Below are 21,109 nucleotides of genomic sequence, written 5' to 3' on the forward strand. Positions count from 1 at the left end.
CACTCATGAACATCGTAATTACATAAGAACTGTAGCTAAAATTTGGTGAACGCTCACTGTTTCCCAGTCACTAAGCTAGACACTTTGTGCATTATCTTTAACCTTTGCAAAAATCCTAAGAGGTGGGGACAATTAGAATTATTCCCATTTGTAGGTAACAAAACTGGGTCTTAGGTCCAGTAATGTGCCAAGGTCAAGGCCATAGCTGAGATTTGAACCCAGGTGTCGGGGCTGCTAACCATTACACTACACTGGCTTTTGTTCAAAAAGGAGCTTGATGAGTATTATATCATTTGCTGAACAGTTTTATTTTGTAACTTAACTAAGTAAACCAGCCACTAAAGTGAGACGACCTATGAATTTGAACCAGCAAAGTGGGGCAAACTGTGAGCTGTTCTCATGAAGTTTGTGTTTTGTTGTAGGTTCGGACAAGTGGACCTCCCTAGAAAGAAAACTGTTTAATAAAGCACTAGCCACTTACAGCAAAGACTTTATTTTTGTACAGAAGATGGTAAGCATACTTCCTCCCATTGCTCTCTTAAAACTGAATTTGGGAAATTGTACACTTAAAGATATATAGATATATTTGGTTACTGGTGTAATGCTCTCACAAAAAGGATGGCTTCCACTCCTCACTGATGAAAGATGGCATTTGTTATGGGGTGGCATGGCCCCGGTGTTGGGACTGTGAGAGAAAGGAAGACATAAAATATTTGGATGTGGCAATAATGTGGGGTTATTTTTATCTTAATAAAAATGTGTACCTTATACATTCTATCAGCATAAATAGAGCTGGGGCTTCTGGTACACAATTTACATAATTTGTTTCATGTATATTTGACAGATCTATCATGTTCCTGACAGAATTTTTTTTCTGGGAAATTAGAGAAGGGAGGATAAGTACCCTTCCCCTAGCCAGTAGTAGAGTTTCTGGTGTTGGGCCCCTAATCATAAAGACAGTAATAATAAAAATAATACTTTACATGTACAACATTTCACAGCAAAATAGAACTCTTTCACATAGATGAAATAGCACTTTATATAGAGCAAATGATAAACCTGATAGGCCTTAATTGGCTGAAAGGTGGTTTGAGCTAAAAGTTAAAATGATTCAAAGAGTGTTTCAGCAGACCGATGAATGATGGAGCTATATTGTATTATTAAAGTCATTAAGATATCCAGGTCCACAGAGAACAGGGTCACAAGTGACAGCTTCCACTGGCTCCAGGTTGGGCCGATGCCCCCAGTGGTGTCCAGGGTACATGTCTCCTGACCTTAATCTAGGGCCTTGACGAATGAGAATCAGAACAGGTGGACTTTTTCTCCAGTTCTTCATCTTCAATCTATATTCACTCCTGCCTTTCCCTGCCTTAGAGCCACCACATTCTTTGCCCAGCAGCTCCTACACTCTGATAGTTCTTGAGTTACCTTCCCCAGGACTGACCTGTCCTAGGCCTTATTCCTTGAAGGCCTCACACCTTGCTAACTGATGATAGATTTGTGTGTCATGCTTGCCAGGCAATGCAGGTTTTTAAAGCAAGGGCTCTCTGGGACATTATCCTCACTCCCCGGGTGATTCTAGTATAGAAATTCAAGATATCAGGTAGATGTGAAGGGGACAACTTTGGGGAGACAGGACCTCTAGTAGTGCCTTTCTCATCTCACCATGCAATTGGCTGTGTCCCACCCCCCAGGTACCACCAGCCTTTTACCTGCCTCCAGAAAACCCACATTCTTGAACCCCACTTTGAGCTTAGACATATATGAGCTAAACAAAGGAATTTTTTCTCTCTAAAATACATTTACCTTTTTTCCTTTGGGGAAGAACAGAGCAAGGCTTGTTTCCTGTAAAAACTGAGATCTTGTCATTATAACTTTTGCCTTATGTTCCTGTTCGATTACTAAGGAACATTTTTTTAATAAATAGATTTTGAAGGTCAGTAAGTCAGAGAACCGAACACATTCAAGCATGTTTAATGAAAAAGCATGCTGCTTTAAGGGTTAAAAAAAGGAATGAACTCTCAATGGACTGACATGAAAAAATCTCCGGGTTATATTGTGAAAAAATCAAGTTGCAAAACAGTACATATATATGCTACTTTTTATGAGGAAATGGTGTGTGCAGAAAATATTTTTGTGTTTATTGGTATAAGCATAAAGAAATTCTGGAATGGTATCCAAAAAATTAATCCAAGGGGCCAGCTGTGTTGCAGGGTTGGGGAGTGAGACCTGGATAGATGTGAGAAGGAGATTTTTCACTATAGATATATATATATATATTTTTTTTAATTGAACTGCATAAACCTATTACCTATTACAATTTTCACCAAAACTTGCTGCCTTGTGCACTGCCTGCTGCTGGAGCTGACCTTGAGCTGGCTTTCCCGGCAGGTGAAGTCTAAGACAGTGGCTCAGTGTGTGGAGTACTACTATACATGGAAAAAAATCACGCGGTTAGGGCGGAAGCACCGGACACGCCTCACAGAAACCATCGACGATTGTGTGGTGAGTGAAGCCGCTGAGTTGTCACATATACTGGCCCCACTCCCACCCCACACCCAGGTTAGTAAGTGGCTGGTGTTTGGTTTGACTTCGCTGCCGAGGTGGCCGCAGAAAGTGGGTGACAAGCCCGCTCCCTGGCGGGATTCAGGCCTCGACTTGCTGATGTGGAGAGGCAGAGGGAGAGAAGGCAACTTTGGATTTGACCTGTGGCTCAGCATTCAGTTAAGTAGGTGAGGTAGGAGCTAGGGAGTTGAGTAGGGTGGTCCCAGCTTTGGGTGGTTGGTTTATTAGCAGGTACCCTGAACCCCTGGTGTGACCTTTCCTGATCCTCTCACATCACAGATGCCACTGACCAGTGAACATAATGGGCCTCCGAAAGATGGAGCCCTCGGCTTCTACCACAGCTTCCTTAAAGCATGAGCAGGGAGGAACTTTGGCTCCTAAATGGTGCCAGGAACGCTTGATTTTTGAGGAACTGGTTAGCAGTGTATAATCATTCTAATCCTCACATTGCCATTTATCCCTGATATTGATTTCCTTCATTAGCAGACAAAGCTGTCTGGACATTAAGATTAAGTACATACTAAAGACATAACAAGATCGAAATCGTCTCTGAGACCCTCATGTGTGACTTCGGTAATTAATACCACATTTATCCTTGTGACCAGCTTTCCTCTCTGCGTCCATAGCTAGGGGACGTCTCCTTCTCACCCGCTGTGGCAAACATTACCTACTATGTATGTGCATGTGAAAGTTACATGTCTTATAGCAAATTACTAAACGCCAGCCTCTGTCATCATCAGGGAACATATTTGGAATTCATGAATGGTGTGAATATTTGTAATTATACTTTCATTCCCAATAGTGCCCCAGTATAAGCGTTAGCACACATGGGGGCTATTTTCTTGAACAGATACTTACATAGCACTTTCTATGTGCCAGGCATTGTGCTAAGCACTTTACAAATATTGACTCATTTAATCCACATACCGATTCTGTGAGGTAGGAAACTGAGGCACGGAGTAACTTAGCCATGGTCAATGGCTGGTGAATGTGTTGTCTGAGCCCAGTTCCGTTGTGTAATACTTAAGAGAAGTCAAATGAAAATTCTCTTAAAGAAGTGTAAAAACACTTGGACTCATGCTTTAAGGCTTTAAAGCCCGAGTTCTTAACTAAGAATTGAGCCTCTCTAGGAAATATGCACACATATATAAATTTACATTTGGACCCAAATATCAGAGAAAATAGATGCCTGTGGAATAGAATAGAATTGCCATTCTTTTGATCAGAGAAGGCAATATTTTATATTAAGGGTTTCCTGTGTCCAGGGCTTTTGTTTGAATGATTGAAGTAGTGATATCTTATATCAGAATAACCTTTTGCTCATCTGTGGTTTAACATTTAAAAAAGCCACGTGGCCTCATCTGGTTCAATCACCTGAAACCAGTTGAGTTTCCACAGTGTAAACAGCACAGTGGGTGAACCGGGGATGTTAAATGCCTCTGCTCCTCCTCCTCACCCACCTCGAGGGGAGCATATATTCTAGTTGGAAGATGTGGCATACGCAAGTGGAAGGTTGACCATGAACTCCAAGCGTGTTTAAGAGCAGTATAAGAGGAGAACCCAAAAGTCTTAGATATGGCCTTAGGCTCTCTCTCTCATCCAATTCCACTGTTCCACAAGCAGAAGGTTGAGACCTTGAGAGGGGAAAGGGATTGCCCCAGGTCACACAGAGCACTGCTTTCCAAATGAGAATAGACAGTAAACAAGAAAGCACAAAGAATCCAGGCTTTGGAGGCCTAGGACCTGGCCCCTAGGCTTGCTGGCCTGTAAAGTGGGGCAAATGACTCAGATGATTTGTAAAGTCCCTTCCAATTCTACATTGTTTTGGGTTCTGCCAGAGCATGTTTTAGAAGAGGGAAAAGTTTTCCTAAGTGAGGCAAATTAGTGTCTCTTTGCCTTGGGTGTTACCAAGTACCTGGGACAGGGTCTGGCATAATAGAGGCACTCAACAAATATTTGTTGAATGAATGAGTAAACATTTTTTCCGAAATTCATAGCTATAAACTCACTGGAGGGAGACAGGGTGAACAAGGGGATTCGGTGCTGCTAAGGACGATGTTACCATATAACACAGAGGCACCATCTTGGGCCAACAGGGCTTTGAAGGTGGGAAGACAGGGCCAGGCCAGTGTGTAGCTTCAGATTGAGGAGGAGAGGTTAGGACAGTGCCCGAGGGGCCATATCTTCTTGGACTTATTCTCCCGGAGCCAGTGTTAGGCTGGGTCAGGACCATCCACACCTTTGTGACCTGTGAGCTTAAGGAGAACAAAAAGTTATGTGCAGAGATGATTCAGGCCCACAAAAGCAAGAAAACCTTGATTTAAGGCCAGCGTAGTAGCTTACAGCTCCCTCCGGGGCACTGTGAAGGCACAGCTAGTTGCCTTAGGATAGCTTGCCAAATGAAAATGAAAAATTGGGGCTATGCAAGCACTGGAGAGGGCATAGAAAGTGCTGTCCTAGTACAGAGGTCCTGCTCTTCATCCTGCAAGCCTGCATGGCACACCTTGGATAGCTCTCCTGATCACGCATCCTCAGTGTTTTATTGAAGCGACAGGTGATCGTTCCCCCCAGATGGAACATGCTCAGGTAGCTTAGGGACTTTTATGCAGAGAGGGGAATAGAAAGAGAGTTTGTGAGGAATGACTGCCCTTCAGGGAGCCAAAAGGTCAACAGAGCACAACTGCTCACTCAGGATACTTTGACTTCTGGCCCGAGGCCATCACAGGCCCTTTCACTCTTACAAGCAGAAGAAGGGGGCCGGGGTGGGCTCCGTTAAGGAGGTGGGAGGAAAGCGTGCAGACCACACCTTCTTGTCCCCTGTCCGTCTGTGCTCATGATTCCACTCAGGACAAATCTGTGGGTCTGCCTATGACCGAAATTTAGCACAGTTCAAAAAACCAACTGACACACAGTTAACTGACTTTGGAAGACAGTGATTAGGACTCCAAGGGCAAAGCTCACCCATGGTCTAAGCACCTTAGGTACCTACTGGTATCACTGACCAGGGAAACATTCTCCTTCCCTTTGAGCTTTAAAAGCAACTTGTGCCAAATTTTTTAAATAAAATAAATGAAAGTAGCTGATTCCAATAGTTCTGAGAGGTTCAGGATCTCTGTGTTTGAGCCGAAAACCTAAGCCATGTCCAGATGGACAGTTGTGCAACCGTGGACATTCACAGCAGGGCCAAAGAGTGAAGAAGGTGGAGGTTTTGGAATCAGCCCAGGTTGTAAATCTCAGTTCAACTTCTTTACCAGCCATGTGAACTTGGGATATTCGTTCTCTGGCCAATTTCCTTATTTGTTTAAAAAAGAAAATTTGTACAGGGTTGCTGTGAGAACCAGAAATGTATGTGTGTGGTGCCTGACTCATAGCACGCAGTCGATACGTCGTCATCACCATCATCATTAGTGACCGTAACACTCAAATTTGTGTCTTGAAGTAAATTTGGGTTGTTTAACATTTGCATTTTAACTCATAAATTTCTCGTAATACGAATTCCATTTGCCTGAGAAATAAAAATTTCAAGAAACTCTTGACATTTATATACTGTTAACCAATGTTACCCTAATAAATTTAATTTAAAAGAAAAAACAACTTTTACTGTGAATGCTCAAAGCGTTGAGCACCATGTTAAATATATACCCACCTCTGTGCCCTGTATTAGCCCGGTTTTGGAATATTACTAAATGTTTCATTTTATAATATATCATAAAATGACCAACTTGTTGATACAAAGTTCTACATGTTAGGGTTTTTGTCCTCCTATCTTTGTATCTCTTAGTCACTTTGGGGAGCCATGTGGCTTGATGATAAATCATTTTGTGAACGTGTATAGATTGCCAGTTGAAGTCAAACCCATCTAAATTCCTGAACCATGTATAATCACAGTACAGTATAATTGAATCTGTAATTTTGTGGCTATATGGAATATTTCTTCTAAAAGTTCTAAGCCAAAAAAAAAAAAAAAATGGCATTGTGAGAAAATTGTAATTATAACAAGTACCATGAAATAATGCCATTGTCATTTAAAGTTATTATGTAGTTTATTTTAAATGCCAGGCTATGGGTCCTGGTCTGCTTAATACAGAGATACCTGAGACCACAAAGTTTCAGTTCTATAAAGGAATGGAGTGAATTCTTGGAGTTAGACACAACGTGGTTTTACCTGAAACACTTTGAGATTGGAAGATGGTGGATTTATATAGGAATAAGGCTATTTAAGTGAAATTGACCTGTATGTTAATATATTCATAAGAAACCTACAGCTTATATCATAAATCACTCTCTAAATGTATTAAGCCTACATCTGTATTCACTTGAAGTCTTTCAGCAAATGTAAATATTACTAATTAATCCTAATTAACTCACTGGAAACTGGGGCCATTTCATAAATACTCCCTGTTTCTGCATCATCTCAAATATACAGATATGGTATTAAATACAGACACTACTGAACCAGCGAGGAGGGTGCTACATGCCCCATATTTACTGGCATTGCCTTTCTTCCCCTTCCCCAACCTAGATTGGAGAGAAGCAGCTTGTGGTTCTAGATCCCAGGGTACCACTACTCTCAGAAATCATAATTCTTCCCGGAAATTCTTGCTTCTGGGTTCTAAGAATCATAGGCTCACCTAGAGTTACATCACTGTCTGGGGTAAACTGAGCCCATGTGCTCTAAGCAGTGGGTATGCAGTGAGAGCTTGGCAGAGACAAAGGACCCTTTGGGGTTAGAGGCATCTGGGCATACCTTTCTTTTCCTCATTTGTAAAATGGGAGGACTGTTCACAGCCTATTCAGTGACAAAGCACTTTATAAACTGTAAAATGTTGTAAAATAGAGGCCGAAATGAGGTTGATGTAACATAGAAGTACTCAGTCCTTTCTGGGCCTGGAGGAGCCAGCATCCCTCTCCGCCTCTATCTCCCCCTCTCCCCCAGGGAAGACAGAAAGAGCAGAGGAAGGTGTTAGTTAAACAAGAGGTAGAATGAGGGCCTCCTAGGTCTCTGCCCTCTATCCCGGTTCACCCTGGATATCTACTCCAAGCTACTCCATTAAACTATCTTGTTAACCTTGAGGAAGGCGGGAACTTTCTGCTTAATTCTGCACCTGGTTGCAATTCTAAACTAGAGCGAGAGGACACCGTAGCATAGAGGATAATTATTCATAGAAAATATTTTTCTTGTTTTTTATAGAATGTCCCTGGAAGGCATTTCTCCAAGCCCATGATCAGAGACCAGAGTGGGAAAAAAGCACATGATAAATAAAAGGGAATATCCCCTTCCATTTTCTCCCTTTTTCAAACTCTTTGATTCTCTTTTCTGACAAGAACAGAGCACAGGAGCGCATCAAAACGCTATGTGTCATGCACTTTCCACAGGCCAAATCACCATCTTGGGCATCTCGCATGGAAATGTGTTATATAAGGCCTATAAGACAAATCATGATAGGTCTATAGTCTCTCTTTAAAGGGTTCCACCGTATTGTTATTGCTCGAAAGCCCTCATTATTGCCCTGGGGAGACAGACTCAAGTGGGGCAGCCTGCCTGGGTTTTAGTCAGTTTCAGGGTACACGGGGGGAGACAAGGTGGAGAAACTCTACATACAGAAACCTCTCCTCCCTGCCTTGAAATATTTTTATATAAATAATGAGACCCAAAGTGGGTCAGGGGGACTTCCTTGACCTCAAAATTTCAAGCATCCAATGACCAACCGAGTAGAGACCGTATCCTGGCCTGTAGGTTCTTTTCATCACTAAAACTGCCATCTGGGGACTTTCCCCTTTCTGCTTTTATTGCCTTGACACTAGACGAGTGAAGAAGAAGAAGAGTTAGAGGAGGAGGAGGAGGACCCGGAAGAAGATAGGAAATCCACAAGAGAAGAAGAGAGTGAAGTACCGAAGTCCCCAGAGCCACAGCCAGGCCCAGTCCTGGCTCCCACAGAGGGGCCACCCCTGCAGGCCCTCAGCCAGCCCTCGGGCTCCTTCATCTGTGAAATGCCCAACTGTGGGGCTGTAAGTGTCTCTGTGTCCTCCGTCCTTCGGGGATCTGGGACTAGGAAGGGCCAGATGTACGGCTGTGCCTGGCTTTTTAAGAGACGATGCATTTTAGAAAGGGTGCGCTTTTCTGCAGTGACAGTTTGGCAGAGAGAATTCCATGTCGTTGTGGTGGTCTTTCTTTCATCCCATTATATTTACTTACTCATTCGGCCAGCAGGTATTTCTAGAGGGTGTGTTCTTTGTCGAGCACTGTGCTGCGTGCTCAGAGGGTACAAAGTAGGACCCCGCCCTGGGAAGCTGCGAGTCGGTGCCCTTTCGTGCCGGTGCTCATGGCTCTGCAGGGAGCTTTGGCCTCCAGAACTTACACTCTCCATTTCTTGGCGCCTCTCCACTCCTCTGGGCTGGGTGTCAACCCAGGTTATGCCCTGTTGCATTTAAATGCACTGGGAGAGCCCACAGAGGATTGTCCTTTTGTAACATAATTATAAAGATTTAGCTAAACTTTATTTTTGTATTCTTTGGGGGAAACAAAAAAGATGTACTAAGGAGTCTGTCTAATTACGTAGCTTAGTATTTTTTAAATATGTTAGAAGCATCATTTAGCTAAAATAAAACCAATTCACCATTTGATTATTCTGAGCACTAAAGGAAGGCCTTTCAGAATCTGTACTGGCCTCGTCTAAAGCTCCCTGTATATTTTAAGGGATATTTTTTAATAGTTGTTTACTTTGGACTCTCAGTCCCTCACAGGCTCCCCACTAGCCTGCGTTATTGAGATTTCCCAAATCAGGTTTCTTAAAACCAGGCACACCCGTACAGGCAAGTTCTAGAGTGATTACTTGAAGAGTAAGAATTTTGCTGTTTTCACAAGAAGCCCTGTTTTCCTCAAGTGAGCACTTATCTTTGCTTATACATTATATAGAACAATGCTGTTTTCCAGAGTGTATTGAATGCTGCTCAGTGAGTCTGTCACTTAGATGAAGAAAGTAATAGTCTTTACAATATTTAGAACCTAAAGCAGAAATTCACTTGATTTACATTTAACAAAAAATGAAAAGGTTAAAAAATATATATAGACATTTTGCACTAGCTTTGAAAAGAACTTAAGAAATTGCTAGTTTGTTTCTGTCTTTGATGTTTGATGATCTGGACGCTTCACTCCATCATTGCCATTTTGTATAGACTGCTTCCGTTTGGGGATAATTAAAATGTGACTTTAAGTGACAGTACTTCTTGGTGAATTTGTTTAGAAGTTGGATGCTTCCTCAACTCTTAGTGTTGATGTACAGTAAATTCTTTACTGAGTGAGACCTTATCTTTTACATTTCCCAATCAGAAGGACTCAGCAAGATGGATACTTTTTTAATAACTTTAAAATCACAGGGAAAAAAAGCCTGTTAGTTTTAATCCTTGCCTAACCATGGATGTTTGGGTTGCTAAATTAGCAATAGATTTTTTTCTCTGTAAGACCATAAACGGAGCTCATGAACTTAACAGAGTAACCACTTAACAGCTGGGCAGCTCAGGGGGTACTCCCATTAGCTGATGCATTTAACAAGCAGGAGTTGGGGCTCTTGGAATTCAGGGATGTTGATTATATCCCTTTACAACAGTGGTTCTCAACTGAGAATGATTTTGTTCCCCCTGAATGTTTGGCATTGTCCAGAGATATTTTTGTCACAACTGAAGAGGTGGATAGCATCTGGTGGGTAGAAGCCAGGGATGCTGCTAAACATCCTGCACAACAGTCCCCCCACCCTCAAGAGTTACCCAACCCCAAATGTCAGTAGTATTGAGGTTGGGAAATCCTGCTTTATGGTAAGCTTCAAAAAATGTCAAGATCCTTCCCTTTTTTATCATCCTATAATAAAATTGGGGGGGTCTGAAACATTGCTTCAATAATGGGCACCTGATTGGGGTTTGGATATAGAATGTGTCAAAGCTGCTGATGGTTTTTCAAATTGTGTTCCTTGGGGTTCTAGGGCTTCCTGGGGAGAGGGGAAGCTGAACAAATAGGCTCAATTCTGGGGTGCTATCTCTCTTTCAGGCAGAGCGCCTCTGCTTTAAACTTTGAGCTTTTGAGTAAGACCTGATTTGCTGAAGAAAAAAGAAAAGTGAAGAAAGAAGGAAAGGGCAAAAAAAGAAAAAGTAGTTTCCTGCTTAAAAGAAGTTTGAAAGCTGGTCCAACCCAACTCATTTTACAGATGGAAAAAAAATAATGTGGATGGAGGGAGAATGGCCCAAGAGCCTCCCTGTTAGACAGAGGTGCTGGATCTAGCCCCCTAGTCTCCTGACGTACAGCTTTGGCCTTCACACTGTGCCGCATCACCTCTCGTCTTCTGGTTATAACAACGATGGGGTATTTTGTTGGCACAGCATTTGTGATTGTGCTGTTTGATCTCTCTACTTTCTTTAGCACGTGCCCAAAGTTTGCTTATGTAAAACCCTTGCACCCTGTCATTAGACACTGTTTCAAGTATCACGTGTTTTACCATTGAGTAACTAATAACCCTAATTTCCTTTTCAGGACTGTAGATGTCATGTCACTCCCTTTCTTCCCCAGGTGTTCAGCTCTCGACAGGCACTGAACGGCCACGCCCGCATCCATGGTGGCACCAACCAGGTGACCAAAGCTCGGGGTGCTGTCCCCTCTGGGAAGCAGAAGCCTGGCAGTGCCCAGAGCGGGTACTGCTCAGTGAAGAGCTCGCCCTCTCATAGCACCACCAGTGGCGAGACAGACCCCACCACCATCTTCCCCTGCAAGGAGTGTGGCAAGTAGGTGGAACTGGACCAAGGACTGAATCTAAGTTTGTGATGGATAATCACTCTGTTGGGGGCCAGGCTAAGATGGTCTGAGGATTCTTCAGCTAGAAAGAGAACCCAGACTCTCCAGATTCTTGCTTATACCATTCGTGGGGTCTGCATGGTGCCTCTGGGTGGGTAGACCTTGTCTCTGACTCAGAATGAGTGTCTTAAAGCCTAATAAGGATGGACATCTTCAGAGAGTAAACCTCTAGTGACAAAACTTCACTCTTTTCCAAATATGGTAGATGAGACTGATTCGCACTTCTTCCTTTCACACCCAGACCATATTTACTGCTTCTCTCTTTGCATCCCTGCTGAGTTTGAGAATGGCTCTAAGACATCTAATCAGGAACTCTCTGTAGCAGAGACAGCTTCCATACCAATACTGCTCATTCCTGTGCCCAGGACAGACATCACTAATCAATCGCTGCACTCTTTGCTACCACATTAAGACAAGACTTCAAATCCTTTCCATCATAATGCTTCAAGCTGGCCCAACCAATTGATCAGAGTTGACTCATGAGATGAAAACTATTTGTCATCTCTGCCCTTTTAAGTGTAATTTAAAACAACAATTAAGTGAGAGAAACTGACAGTGGGTAATAATAATAATAGCTAACATCTACTGAGCACTTATTTTGTTATCTACTTTATGTGCATGAGGTAATTTAATCCTAACACAGAAACTTTGTGTTATGCAGATACTGTTTTTATCTTTGTTTTACAAATAAGGTTTGAAAGTTAGGTAAAATGACTTGCCCCAGGTCACACCAGCAGTAAGAGCAGAGCTGATATTTGAACCCAGCTGTGTTCAGATGCAGAGCCTGGACTCCTGACCGCTGCTCCATCCCGTTGGTTTGCATTGTTTGTTTATTTACTTTAGGTAGAAAATATCAGTGATGGTAAGATGCACATGATTCCCTCCCATAGCATCTTGTATAGAATTCCAGTTTACTTCTCAATGAGTCTGCCCTGACTCGAGGGGTATAACACTGTCATCAGTGACACCCTTTAAGACCCTTGCCGTGTTCCTCTTGCCACTATCTCCAGTGCCTCAAACAAGAAGAGAAATGTTACCTGGAGAGATGCTGTCCAGGTAGCTGTTGACTCTACCAAGAAAACATCCCTAGTTGTATGAATGAGGCCAACTGGGATCTCTACTTGTAATATGCATTTTCACAGTATATTACAGGCAACTTAACAGTAGCTGCCATTTATTTATCAGGTACTCACTATGTGCCTGGCACTCTTTTAAAGGATTTTTACATATATTGGTTAATTTAATCTTTACAATAGCCTTATAAAATAGATACTTTTAGTAGCTGCTTTTTTACAAGCAGAGAAACTGAGACACAGAAAGATTAAGCTGCTTGTCACAGTGCACAGCTGAGTGGGGATTCACACCATGTGGTCTGGCCCTGGGCCCATGCTCTTAGCCTCTGAATAAATCTAACTCAATTAGGTGACACTTGCCAATGTGAATTGGAACTAGCGGCTCTCTTCCCTCTCTGAAGTGCAAAGATGAGGGAGATGGATTTAAGTGTCAGTCCCCTCTCCGTTCTGATGTCCTTCAGAGCCAGGATGTGATATCTGATAACATTTTTATGTCACCATGGAAGAACTGCCCCCCTGGATTGATCATTAGGCTTATATACTTGAAATAATGAAACTTCCTCACACTGACTCCTGTTAACTCCCACTTTGGGGTAATGGGGCAGGAGTGGGGGGTGGGGAACAATCCAGATCTTTCCAGTTTCCTCTAAGAGGTGGCAGCACCTTCCACTCACTCTGCTCAAACAGGCTGCAACTTCTTATTCCACCAGGTGGAGACAAAGGACATTTTAACAAAAATTAATATGAAAAAAGTATTTCAAGCTTTCTGGCTCTTTCATTGACATCCATTAAATGTTTTTCTTGTCTTGTTTTTATGTTGCTTGGGATTTTTTTTTTTTTTTACCATAACTCCTGTTAAGATTTTATGGAAAATAGAAATATTTTCTGTGGTTTTGCAGACTAGGAATAACATTAGGTAAATGTTTGCAGAATGCCTCTTATAGCTGCTGAAATTCAGTTTTTAGTATATCCAGTTGTGATTCATCAACTGTTTGACTTTGTTCTTAGAAAGCAAATTTTTTTCCTTAATGAGCTCAGGAGTGAATAGAGAGCAGTGGTCCCCAACCTTTTTGGCACCAGGGACCAGTGCTCCTATGAGAATGCAATGCCTGATGATCTGAAGTGGAGCTGAGGCGGTGATGCTAGTGCTGGGGAGTGGCTGCAAGTACAGATGAACCCTCAATCGCTCTCCTGCTGCTCGCCTCCTGCTGTTCCTAACAGGCCACAGATTGGTGCTAGTCCATGACCTGGGGGTTGGGGACCCCTAAAATAGAGTATTTATGCCACTCTCTCTTCAAAAAATTCAGTGTCATATCTGGGCAAACTTCTGAAAAAGGTCCAGGGAGACTATTTTAGTATGCAGATCATACTGTCTTTGTCACAACTACTCATCTCTGCCATTGTATTATAAAAGCAATCATAGACAGTACATAAACAAATAGATGTGGCTGTGTTCCGATAACTTTATTTACAAAGACAGGCAATGGGCTGAATTTGGCCCATTGACCATAGTTTGCAGATCACTTATCCCAGGGTTTCCCAACCTCAGCACTGATATTTTGGGCCTGATAATTCTTTTGAGGGGAAGAAGGGCTTCCTCCAGTATTATAGAATGTTTAGCAGCATCCCTGGCCTCTGCCCAGTTTTGACGATCAAAAATGTTACCAGACATTGCCAGATGTTCCCTGGGAGGCAAAATCACCCCCAGCTGAGAACCACTGTTTTGTTCTAAAGCAAACAGTAGGAAATGATAATAGGATGACCAACAAAAAGGGGTCTCAGGTACAAAGGAATGGGGAATGCAGCTCAGAAGTCAAGTACACTAAAGACAGAAGAGGGGCCATTGGATTTGGCCAAACAGAGTTACTGGTGACCTTGAGAAGAGCACTTGAACTGAAGTGGAGGACAGCGGTTCAGTAGGAGAGAGTAGAGGAAGGTGTGTTCAGATCCTAAAGAATTCTGACTGCCAGAGAATAGGGACACGGGCCAGAGGGGGATGATGGGAACTATCAGAGCTTGGCAGCATGGGTCGGGGATTCTCAGATTGGTAGAGAGGACTTGGTTAGTGATAGAGAGAGAAAGCAGGAAGCTGCAAGAAGAGAAAGGGCATGTGTTCCAGACCACAGATGGACAGGAAGGCCTTTGAGAATTTTTCCTCCATTGCCACAGGAAGGAAGCCTGACACACTGTAAATGTGTTTCTATCCCAACCCCTTTTCTTATAATACTTGGAGAGGAGAGAGAAGTGATAGGTTACTGGAGGAGGAGGTCCTAGCAACTAAGGAGCTAGGACTCTGTCTAAGCCACCCCAAACAGTATGTCAGACCACGCACCTCCTCCCCTCCCCCTATTCCCTGTAGGACACCAGAATTTCCAAGAACTCAGATCTACTTCTAAATTTCACACGCTGCTTTTCCTTCATTTTTAGAGTCTTCTTCAAGATCAAAAGCCGAAATGCACACATGAAAACTCACAGGCAGCAGGAGGAACAGCAGAGGCAAAAGGCTCAGAAGGCGGCTTTCGCAGCTGAAATGGCAGCCACGATCGAGAGGACTACGGGGCCAGTGGGGGCACCTGGGCTGCTGCCCCTGGACCAGCTGAGTCTGATCAAACCCATCAAGGATGTGGACATCCTCGATGACGACGTTGTCCAGCAGTTAGGCGGCGTCATGGAAGAAGCTGAGGTCGTGGACACCGATCTCCTCTTGGATGATCAAGATTCAGTTTTGCTTCAGGGTGACACAGAACTATAAAGCCGTTTGTCACTTAGAGACAATGAAAACTCATGGCCTCCATCTTCATTAATCAGGAAACCTGGACTGCCTGCTTGTTTTGTAACCATTTTAAACTACCTGTTTAAAAAGTTGTTTTTTCAGGTTTAGAAAAAAAAATCCAGTTTCTTTTTCTTTTATTTAAAAAAAAATTGCTTTTGTGAGTGGTTGAAGGGAATAAATAATTGGCACAACTCTGTTAAGAGGTGTTTCATCTGGGCTACATTCCCATGAACTCATTCCTGGCAGGAAATGAACCTGACTTTCGTGTTCTTTTGCTTTCGGATGTCAACCATCCTGGTTGCCTTTTATCCCAAAGCTTGCAGTGAGAGAGAAAAAAAAATGTGTGTGTGTGGGGGAGTGGGTGTCGGGGTGTGTGTGTGTAAGAAGCAGGCTCCCCTCTTCTTGCTGGGGCCTTGGGCCATCCTTTCCCGCCAAGAGTTATTTTCGTTCTGTTCTGACCTCATTCTGTAGTTTGCAGTGAACTTGGCATCTTTGCCAGGAGACTATGCTAGCGGGTAGCTTTCCAGAAAGCAAAGTAAGCCCTCATGTGCCGCGCTTTCCTCTAGCACACACGTCGTTGGAAGAGTTGAGCAAATGAGAAAACAAGTTTTATTCCCTGCCTTGCCTGTCACTCGTTGGCCCATTTCTAGGAACCAAGTACTGTATAATTTCAGACTTGCACTCCTTGACAGTGATTTACTAAAGACCTGTTCATAGAGCAAGTGCTGCATCCTCTTCCATGTTCCCTGGGGGCTGGTTGGCTCCATCATGGGTTGGCAGACCTGTCTTTCAGTGTGAGTCCACTGGGGGCCTATGTGGAGGAAAATAACCTCAGCTATTAGGTTTCCAGGGCTGTTTTTAGGGGGTGGGTTGGGGAGAGTGGTTGAGAGGCACACATTGAAATACCGGGAATGCCAAGAACTGTTCTTTTGCCCAAAAACTAGACTGGAAGAGCCCGTTGTTGTTTTTTGCAACATGTTAATAGTGGAGTTCTGAAATGACTCCGTGCCATTTAAAAGTACTGTGAAGCCTCATTCGCTTGGGATTTTGCTGTAATTCATCTATGTTGGACCAAAGTTTACCTTGACGCTATGAGAAAAGGGTTTTCTAACCAATTTGATAGCAAATACAAAGGAAATAGCATTAAAAGCCAACAAAAATGGTTTTGGATACCACTTTATCTACAATGTTTGCATTCAAACAATGAATGTATTCATTAAGTCATTTACCAAAGCACTTCTAGAATTCTCCAAGCTACATAACTCTGCCTCCTCCTGTCCCTGTCATCAGGGTTGCTGTTTGTACTTGAAGGTAAAATAAACCTGTAATCCTTCAAATGTGGCATTTCGCTCAGGCTTTTGAGCTGAGTCAGACTGACCTGTCCCACTGTTAGGGCAAAGGAGTGTGTGCCTTCAGACTGCGAAGAGGCCCCAGCATAGAGGACCCTGCCGGTGGCCCACAGGTTTAATGCTGTGTGACTTCCGGAGAGGGGGCTTTCAGGCCTCGCCTGCCCCAAGTAAGCTGTTTCCCTAGCTCATGTAGGTGCCGGGCCACTTCACTATGGCACATTAATAGTTTGACATTAGAGAAAATGTCAGCGGAAACATGAGGATAAGACCCGAGCATCCTTTTTAGGTTTGATTCTGCAAAAGCGTTTAGCACATACTCGTGGCCCACCGCGGCCCCACATAGGCAGTACTCTCTGAATCTCAGGAAAGCCTTGGGCAGAAGATAAATACAAAGGTTCTTTTCATTTCTATCACTCTGTTTTCAGAAAAGAAGTCTTGGAGGCTCCCTTCATCTTTTCTTTGAGGGAAAAAAGGGTTTTTGCTGCCATTTCAGACAGGTTATTCTCATATGTTTTGAGTTCAGAACTGCCTGGGCGGTGTGTATCAATGTGGCAGAACTATTCCAGAACCATTCCAACGTTAATATTGGCCAATCGCATCTGTTCCAGTGACTACTTCCTTCTGCTGGCGGATGTCTGAGAGTGATTCTGGAAAGGTTCTATTGGGTCTGTGAAAGCTTATCTATCAAAGGAGCAAACACCCAGAAAAATGTTTGTAAAGCAAATGTATTCATTCCATTTGGAGACTTGCCCAGCCATTCCAGTTTTAAACATTAAAAATAAACTGAGTTGCCAAGGCAAAAATATAATGCACAATTTAATTTTGATTTTCCATGCAGTACAGTGTAAGCGTTTCTGACTTGAAATAACCAAAGAACTCCTCCTTAACGAGACAGTTCAAATTCCTGAATTAGTATTTCTTGACAATATTAACTTAAAAGAATTGACTTCATAGTAAAACATTGTACTTATTTCTTTTCTGAAATGATTCTGCTTGCATGTATGTGTTGTGTTTTAGCTTCCCCCACCCCTCCCCATCCCAGAGAACTTTTCTTCCTAAAAGTCAATGTCTTCAACATGGTTACTGTTTACTATCAGATGGTTTTTCATTAGTGAATTTAGATTTCTTTGAGAAAGCTTGTATATAAAAAGTTAACAGATATATTTTATGGAAAAACCCATCTTATTTTCAAATATATTTAACTGCTGTTATATTTTATTAGAGGAAGGTTGTAAATATTTTCTAGGAGTTCTATTGTAAAGAAAAGTATTTTTGAAAAAAATTAATGTAATAAAAATGAAAACATTTTTAAGTAGTGGTTGCGATTGCTTCCTGTTCTGGCTTCGTTATGTTCTATTCTCAGCAAATGACTTGCATGCCTTCCATTTTAGGATGTAATTTATTCAGGTTTGCACTATTATAAGTTGACATCGTAATATCTAGTGTGCTTAACTGTATTTTCCCCGGAATGCAGGTCCCTTGGTCCATATCAAGAGCACTATGTATAGCATATTCATAATTTTTCTTTTGTAATGTGTGTATTTTTAATAAGGATTTTATGTAACATTTTGGCAAAAAGAGGACAGTATTTTCTAGTGAATTTTATAATACATTTTGCTAAAAATGTTTCTTCCTCGGTCAGTTTTTGTTAAGGCGAACCAAAAGTCTTATTTTACCAGGGGTTTAAAAAAAGTTTGAAGCTTGAAAGCAAAGTTATATTTAAACATCATATGTAACAAATAAATAAAGCTGTTTTATAGACTTGTCCTTAAAAGGTGCATTCCTTAAAAACAACTGGGGCATTCTAGGTTGGTTTTCCCCCTGAGTGATAAGAATTTTTTTTTTTTTTTAATTATCACAATACTTTTTTCAAAAAGAGAGCCAGGAGAATTTTACTTAAAAGGTTCCACTCATTAGCTTCCTCAAAAATTTATTACAGTTCCTATAGAGAGGCGTTCTTCAAATAGAGATGTAACCAAATAGACACTGTCATATTCATTTGTGAAAACCTGATTCAATATTGCATCAGCTGCTCTGAAAATAAAATGTTTTCTTTTGAGTTTCATTTGGCTGAAACATCCCTTATTTCTAGTCGCTGAAATGACTTCTCAATGCTGGATAAATGCTAATTTACCTGTTAATTGGTTTCTGTAGATTCATTTAGAGGCCTGCTAGTCAGATTTAATGCTGATTAAGGTGCCCTCACTACACCCTGGAGGCCAGGATGTACATTTCTGCTCAAGCAGTGAATACACCACTCAAAAGGGTGGTGGTCTCTAACCACAGCAGTCCAGCTGTGGCTTAGGGAAGCTCGTACTCACACAGCTATCTCACAATGAAATCCACCCTGGTTTGCACACATTGCTTAACTGGATTTCCAAGTTCTGAAGAGTGTGTTTACAACAAACTAAGAAAAATCTGAAATTCTGGATTTATACAGAATTCGCCATCAGTGGGGCATACCTGTTAAGACCTTGATCTAGGGTTTTTGTCGAGGGGGGTTTTTTTTGTTTGTTTTTGCTTTAATTTTAGCTATCAATGTTAGTCCTATGTAAAATAAAACAGCTATTCCTCGAAGCAGTGTGCATTTAGCCAGTGTTATATATTTAAATTCTGCTTCAAGAGGCTCAAGTGTCCAATATGAAGACTTTCTTCTATTGTTATTCATTCAGTACTGGTGAGCCCCATGTACCAGGCACTATTCCATATTTTATTATACATGGAGGAGTTGAGTGTATAAAGAAGACTGTGACATCATTCCTTTCTGCCAAGGAATTTAATACTTTGAAAGAACATATGGGGCCCTGGGAACTGATCCAATTCCACTATTGGGAAGAGCAAAGGTCATGTTACATTCTGAACGCAGTCACCATCACCCACACAATACACAGCAACTTAAAATAGGTGATGAGCAACTATTTTTTAAATTAATTACCTCTAATCTTCCAGGTTTGGGGTGTGTGTGTGTGTGTGTGTGTGTGTGTGTGTGTGTGTGTAAATAAAATCTAAATTTACCTAAAGTCGGTTCTGAATTCCACGGACTCCTCGGCCATAGTCAGCCAGCTGAGTTTTGCTCTAGGAATGAGGATGAGTTTTAATGTTGACAAAAGCAAAACATAATTAGGAAGGCAGGTTAAGAAATTGAATACTATATCCCTAAGTGAACCCAAGTGATCTTTGGATCACATGTATTTCTGTACAAAAGAGCCAAAGGGCTGATTATTTATATGAGAGGATTTCTTGAAAATGGCTGTCCTTTCCTCATCCCACTGGCCCAAGGGAAGTGTTTAATGTTTCTGTTTGAATTGTAAAGGCCAGAACAGCCATACATACTTGTTTTGCATTCCAGCATATATATTGTTACATACAATACTGATCTCATTTTTGAGTCATTGCTTCCTTTGCTTGTGTGATTTTTTTTTTTTTTTGGCAATATTGTCATTTTTAACCACTTTCTGGAGACATGATTGACATTAAAAAGCTATACATATTTACTGTATACAACATAATGAGTTTGGAGATAAGTATATAACCATGAAACCATCACAACAAAGAAAAAAGGGCTGTCTTTTAAAACAGAACAACTGAAAAAAAATTTAAAAATAAAAAATAAAACAGAACAACTGATGCAATCAAAATATGACATAACTTAAAAATATTTGACGCACATACTTGTATTTTTCCTGGCTATAAAGCAAGATATATTTTCATCGACTATCCAGAATCATTTAGCTTCCTGCTTATCTACCTTAGGTCAGAGGTTTGAAAGTTTAAGTAATAGGGAAGAGACCTATAATAGACAGGTCAAGCTTCAGAAAACTGTCCTTGCCCACACACCGTGCCAGAAAGCCTTGTCCACAGCCTCACTATTGGCAAAATCTGGGTTTAACCCTCACAATGACTCCCTCCTGCCTTGCCCCCAACTAATTGGACCAGAGTTGGCACCATTTGATGTCAAGCTATTAAGCCTGTAGGCCACTTGGTGACACATGACATAGCTTAGCCCAGGAAAATGAGGGAACCAAATAAAATTCCCACATTTGAGAATATGAATGGAGAAACTTAGCGAGCCACAGGCAGCGAGCAGTGGCCATGTGCAAGGCACAGTTCTGAGGGAGCAGAAACTATTCATGAGCAGAGAGAGCTCATCAATGAAGAGACCATGCTTGGTCACAGGAATGGAGAAGGCATTCAGTTCTCAAGGGTGCTTTAAGCCTACTTTTTTAGTTATAGGAGCAGTCCAGGCCACAAGTGTCTTTTAAAATAAAAAATAAGTCTACGGCCATGCCACCCTGAACGTGCCCAGTCTCGTCTGATCTCGGAAGCTAAGCAGGGTCGGACCTGGTTAGTGCTTGGATGGGAGACCACCTAGGAATACCAGGTGCTGTAGGCATTAAAAATAAATAAATAAAATTAAAAAAAAAATAATGAACACCTTTTCTTTCAGGAGGGTGGGGAAGTGAGGATCATTAATCCTCAAATCCTAAAGAGTCTTAAATAGAACTGCAGT

The 21,109-nt window shown here is 41.9% G+C and overlaps 1 protein-coding gene and 1 pseudogene across 21 annotated transcripts in view; both read left to right on the plus strand.

Moving 5' to 3' along the window:
• TRERF1 (transcriptional regulating factor 1) overlaps positions 1-18,366 on the plus strand; it is a 187,427-nt gene extending 169,061 nt beyond the window's left edge. For 14 of the 21 annotated variants that reach the window (XM_039854787.1, XM_039854793.1, XM_039854785.1 and 11 more), the window contains 5 exons: positions 423-511; positions 2,392-2,562; positions 8,371-8,574; positions 11,087-11,334; positions 14,905-18,366. In XM_039854787.1, coding sequence (XP_039710721.1) covers positions 423-511; positions 2,392-2,562; positions 8,371-8,574; positions 11,087-11,334; positions 14,905-15,229 — 1,037 coding nt within the window. In that variant the 3' untranslated portion in view covers positions 15,230-18,366. The remainder of the gene's footprint in view (positions 1-422; positions 512-2,391; positions 2,563-8,370; positions 8,575-11,086; positions 11,335-14,904) is intronic. The other 7 variants (XM_039854800.1, XM_039854797.1, XM_039854805.1 and 4 more) reach the window with 4 other exon arrangements.
• Positions 18,367-20,873: 2,507 nt separating this feature from the next.
• On the plus strand, positions 20,874-20,992 carry LOC120596495 (uncharacterized; annotated as a pseudogene).
• The last annotated feature ends 117 nt before the right edge of the window (positions 20,993-21,109 follow it).

Source organism: Pteropus medius, unplaced genomic scaffold (assembly GCF_902729225.1).
Source record: "Pteropus medius unplaced genomic scaffold, Ma_sr-lr_union100, whole genome shotgun sequence".
NCBI classification, from domain to species: domain Eukaryota; kingdom Metazoa; phylum Chordata; class Mammalia; order Chiroptera; family Pteropodidae; genus Pteropus; species Pteropus medius.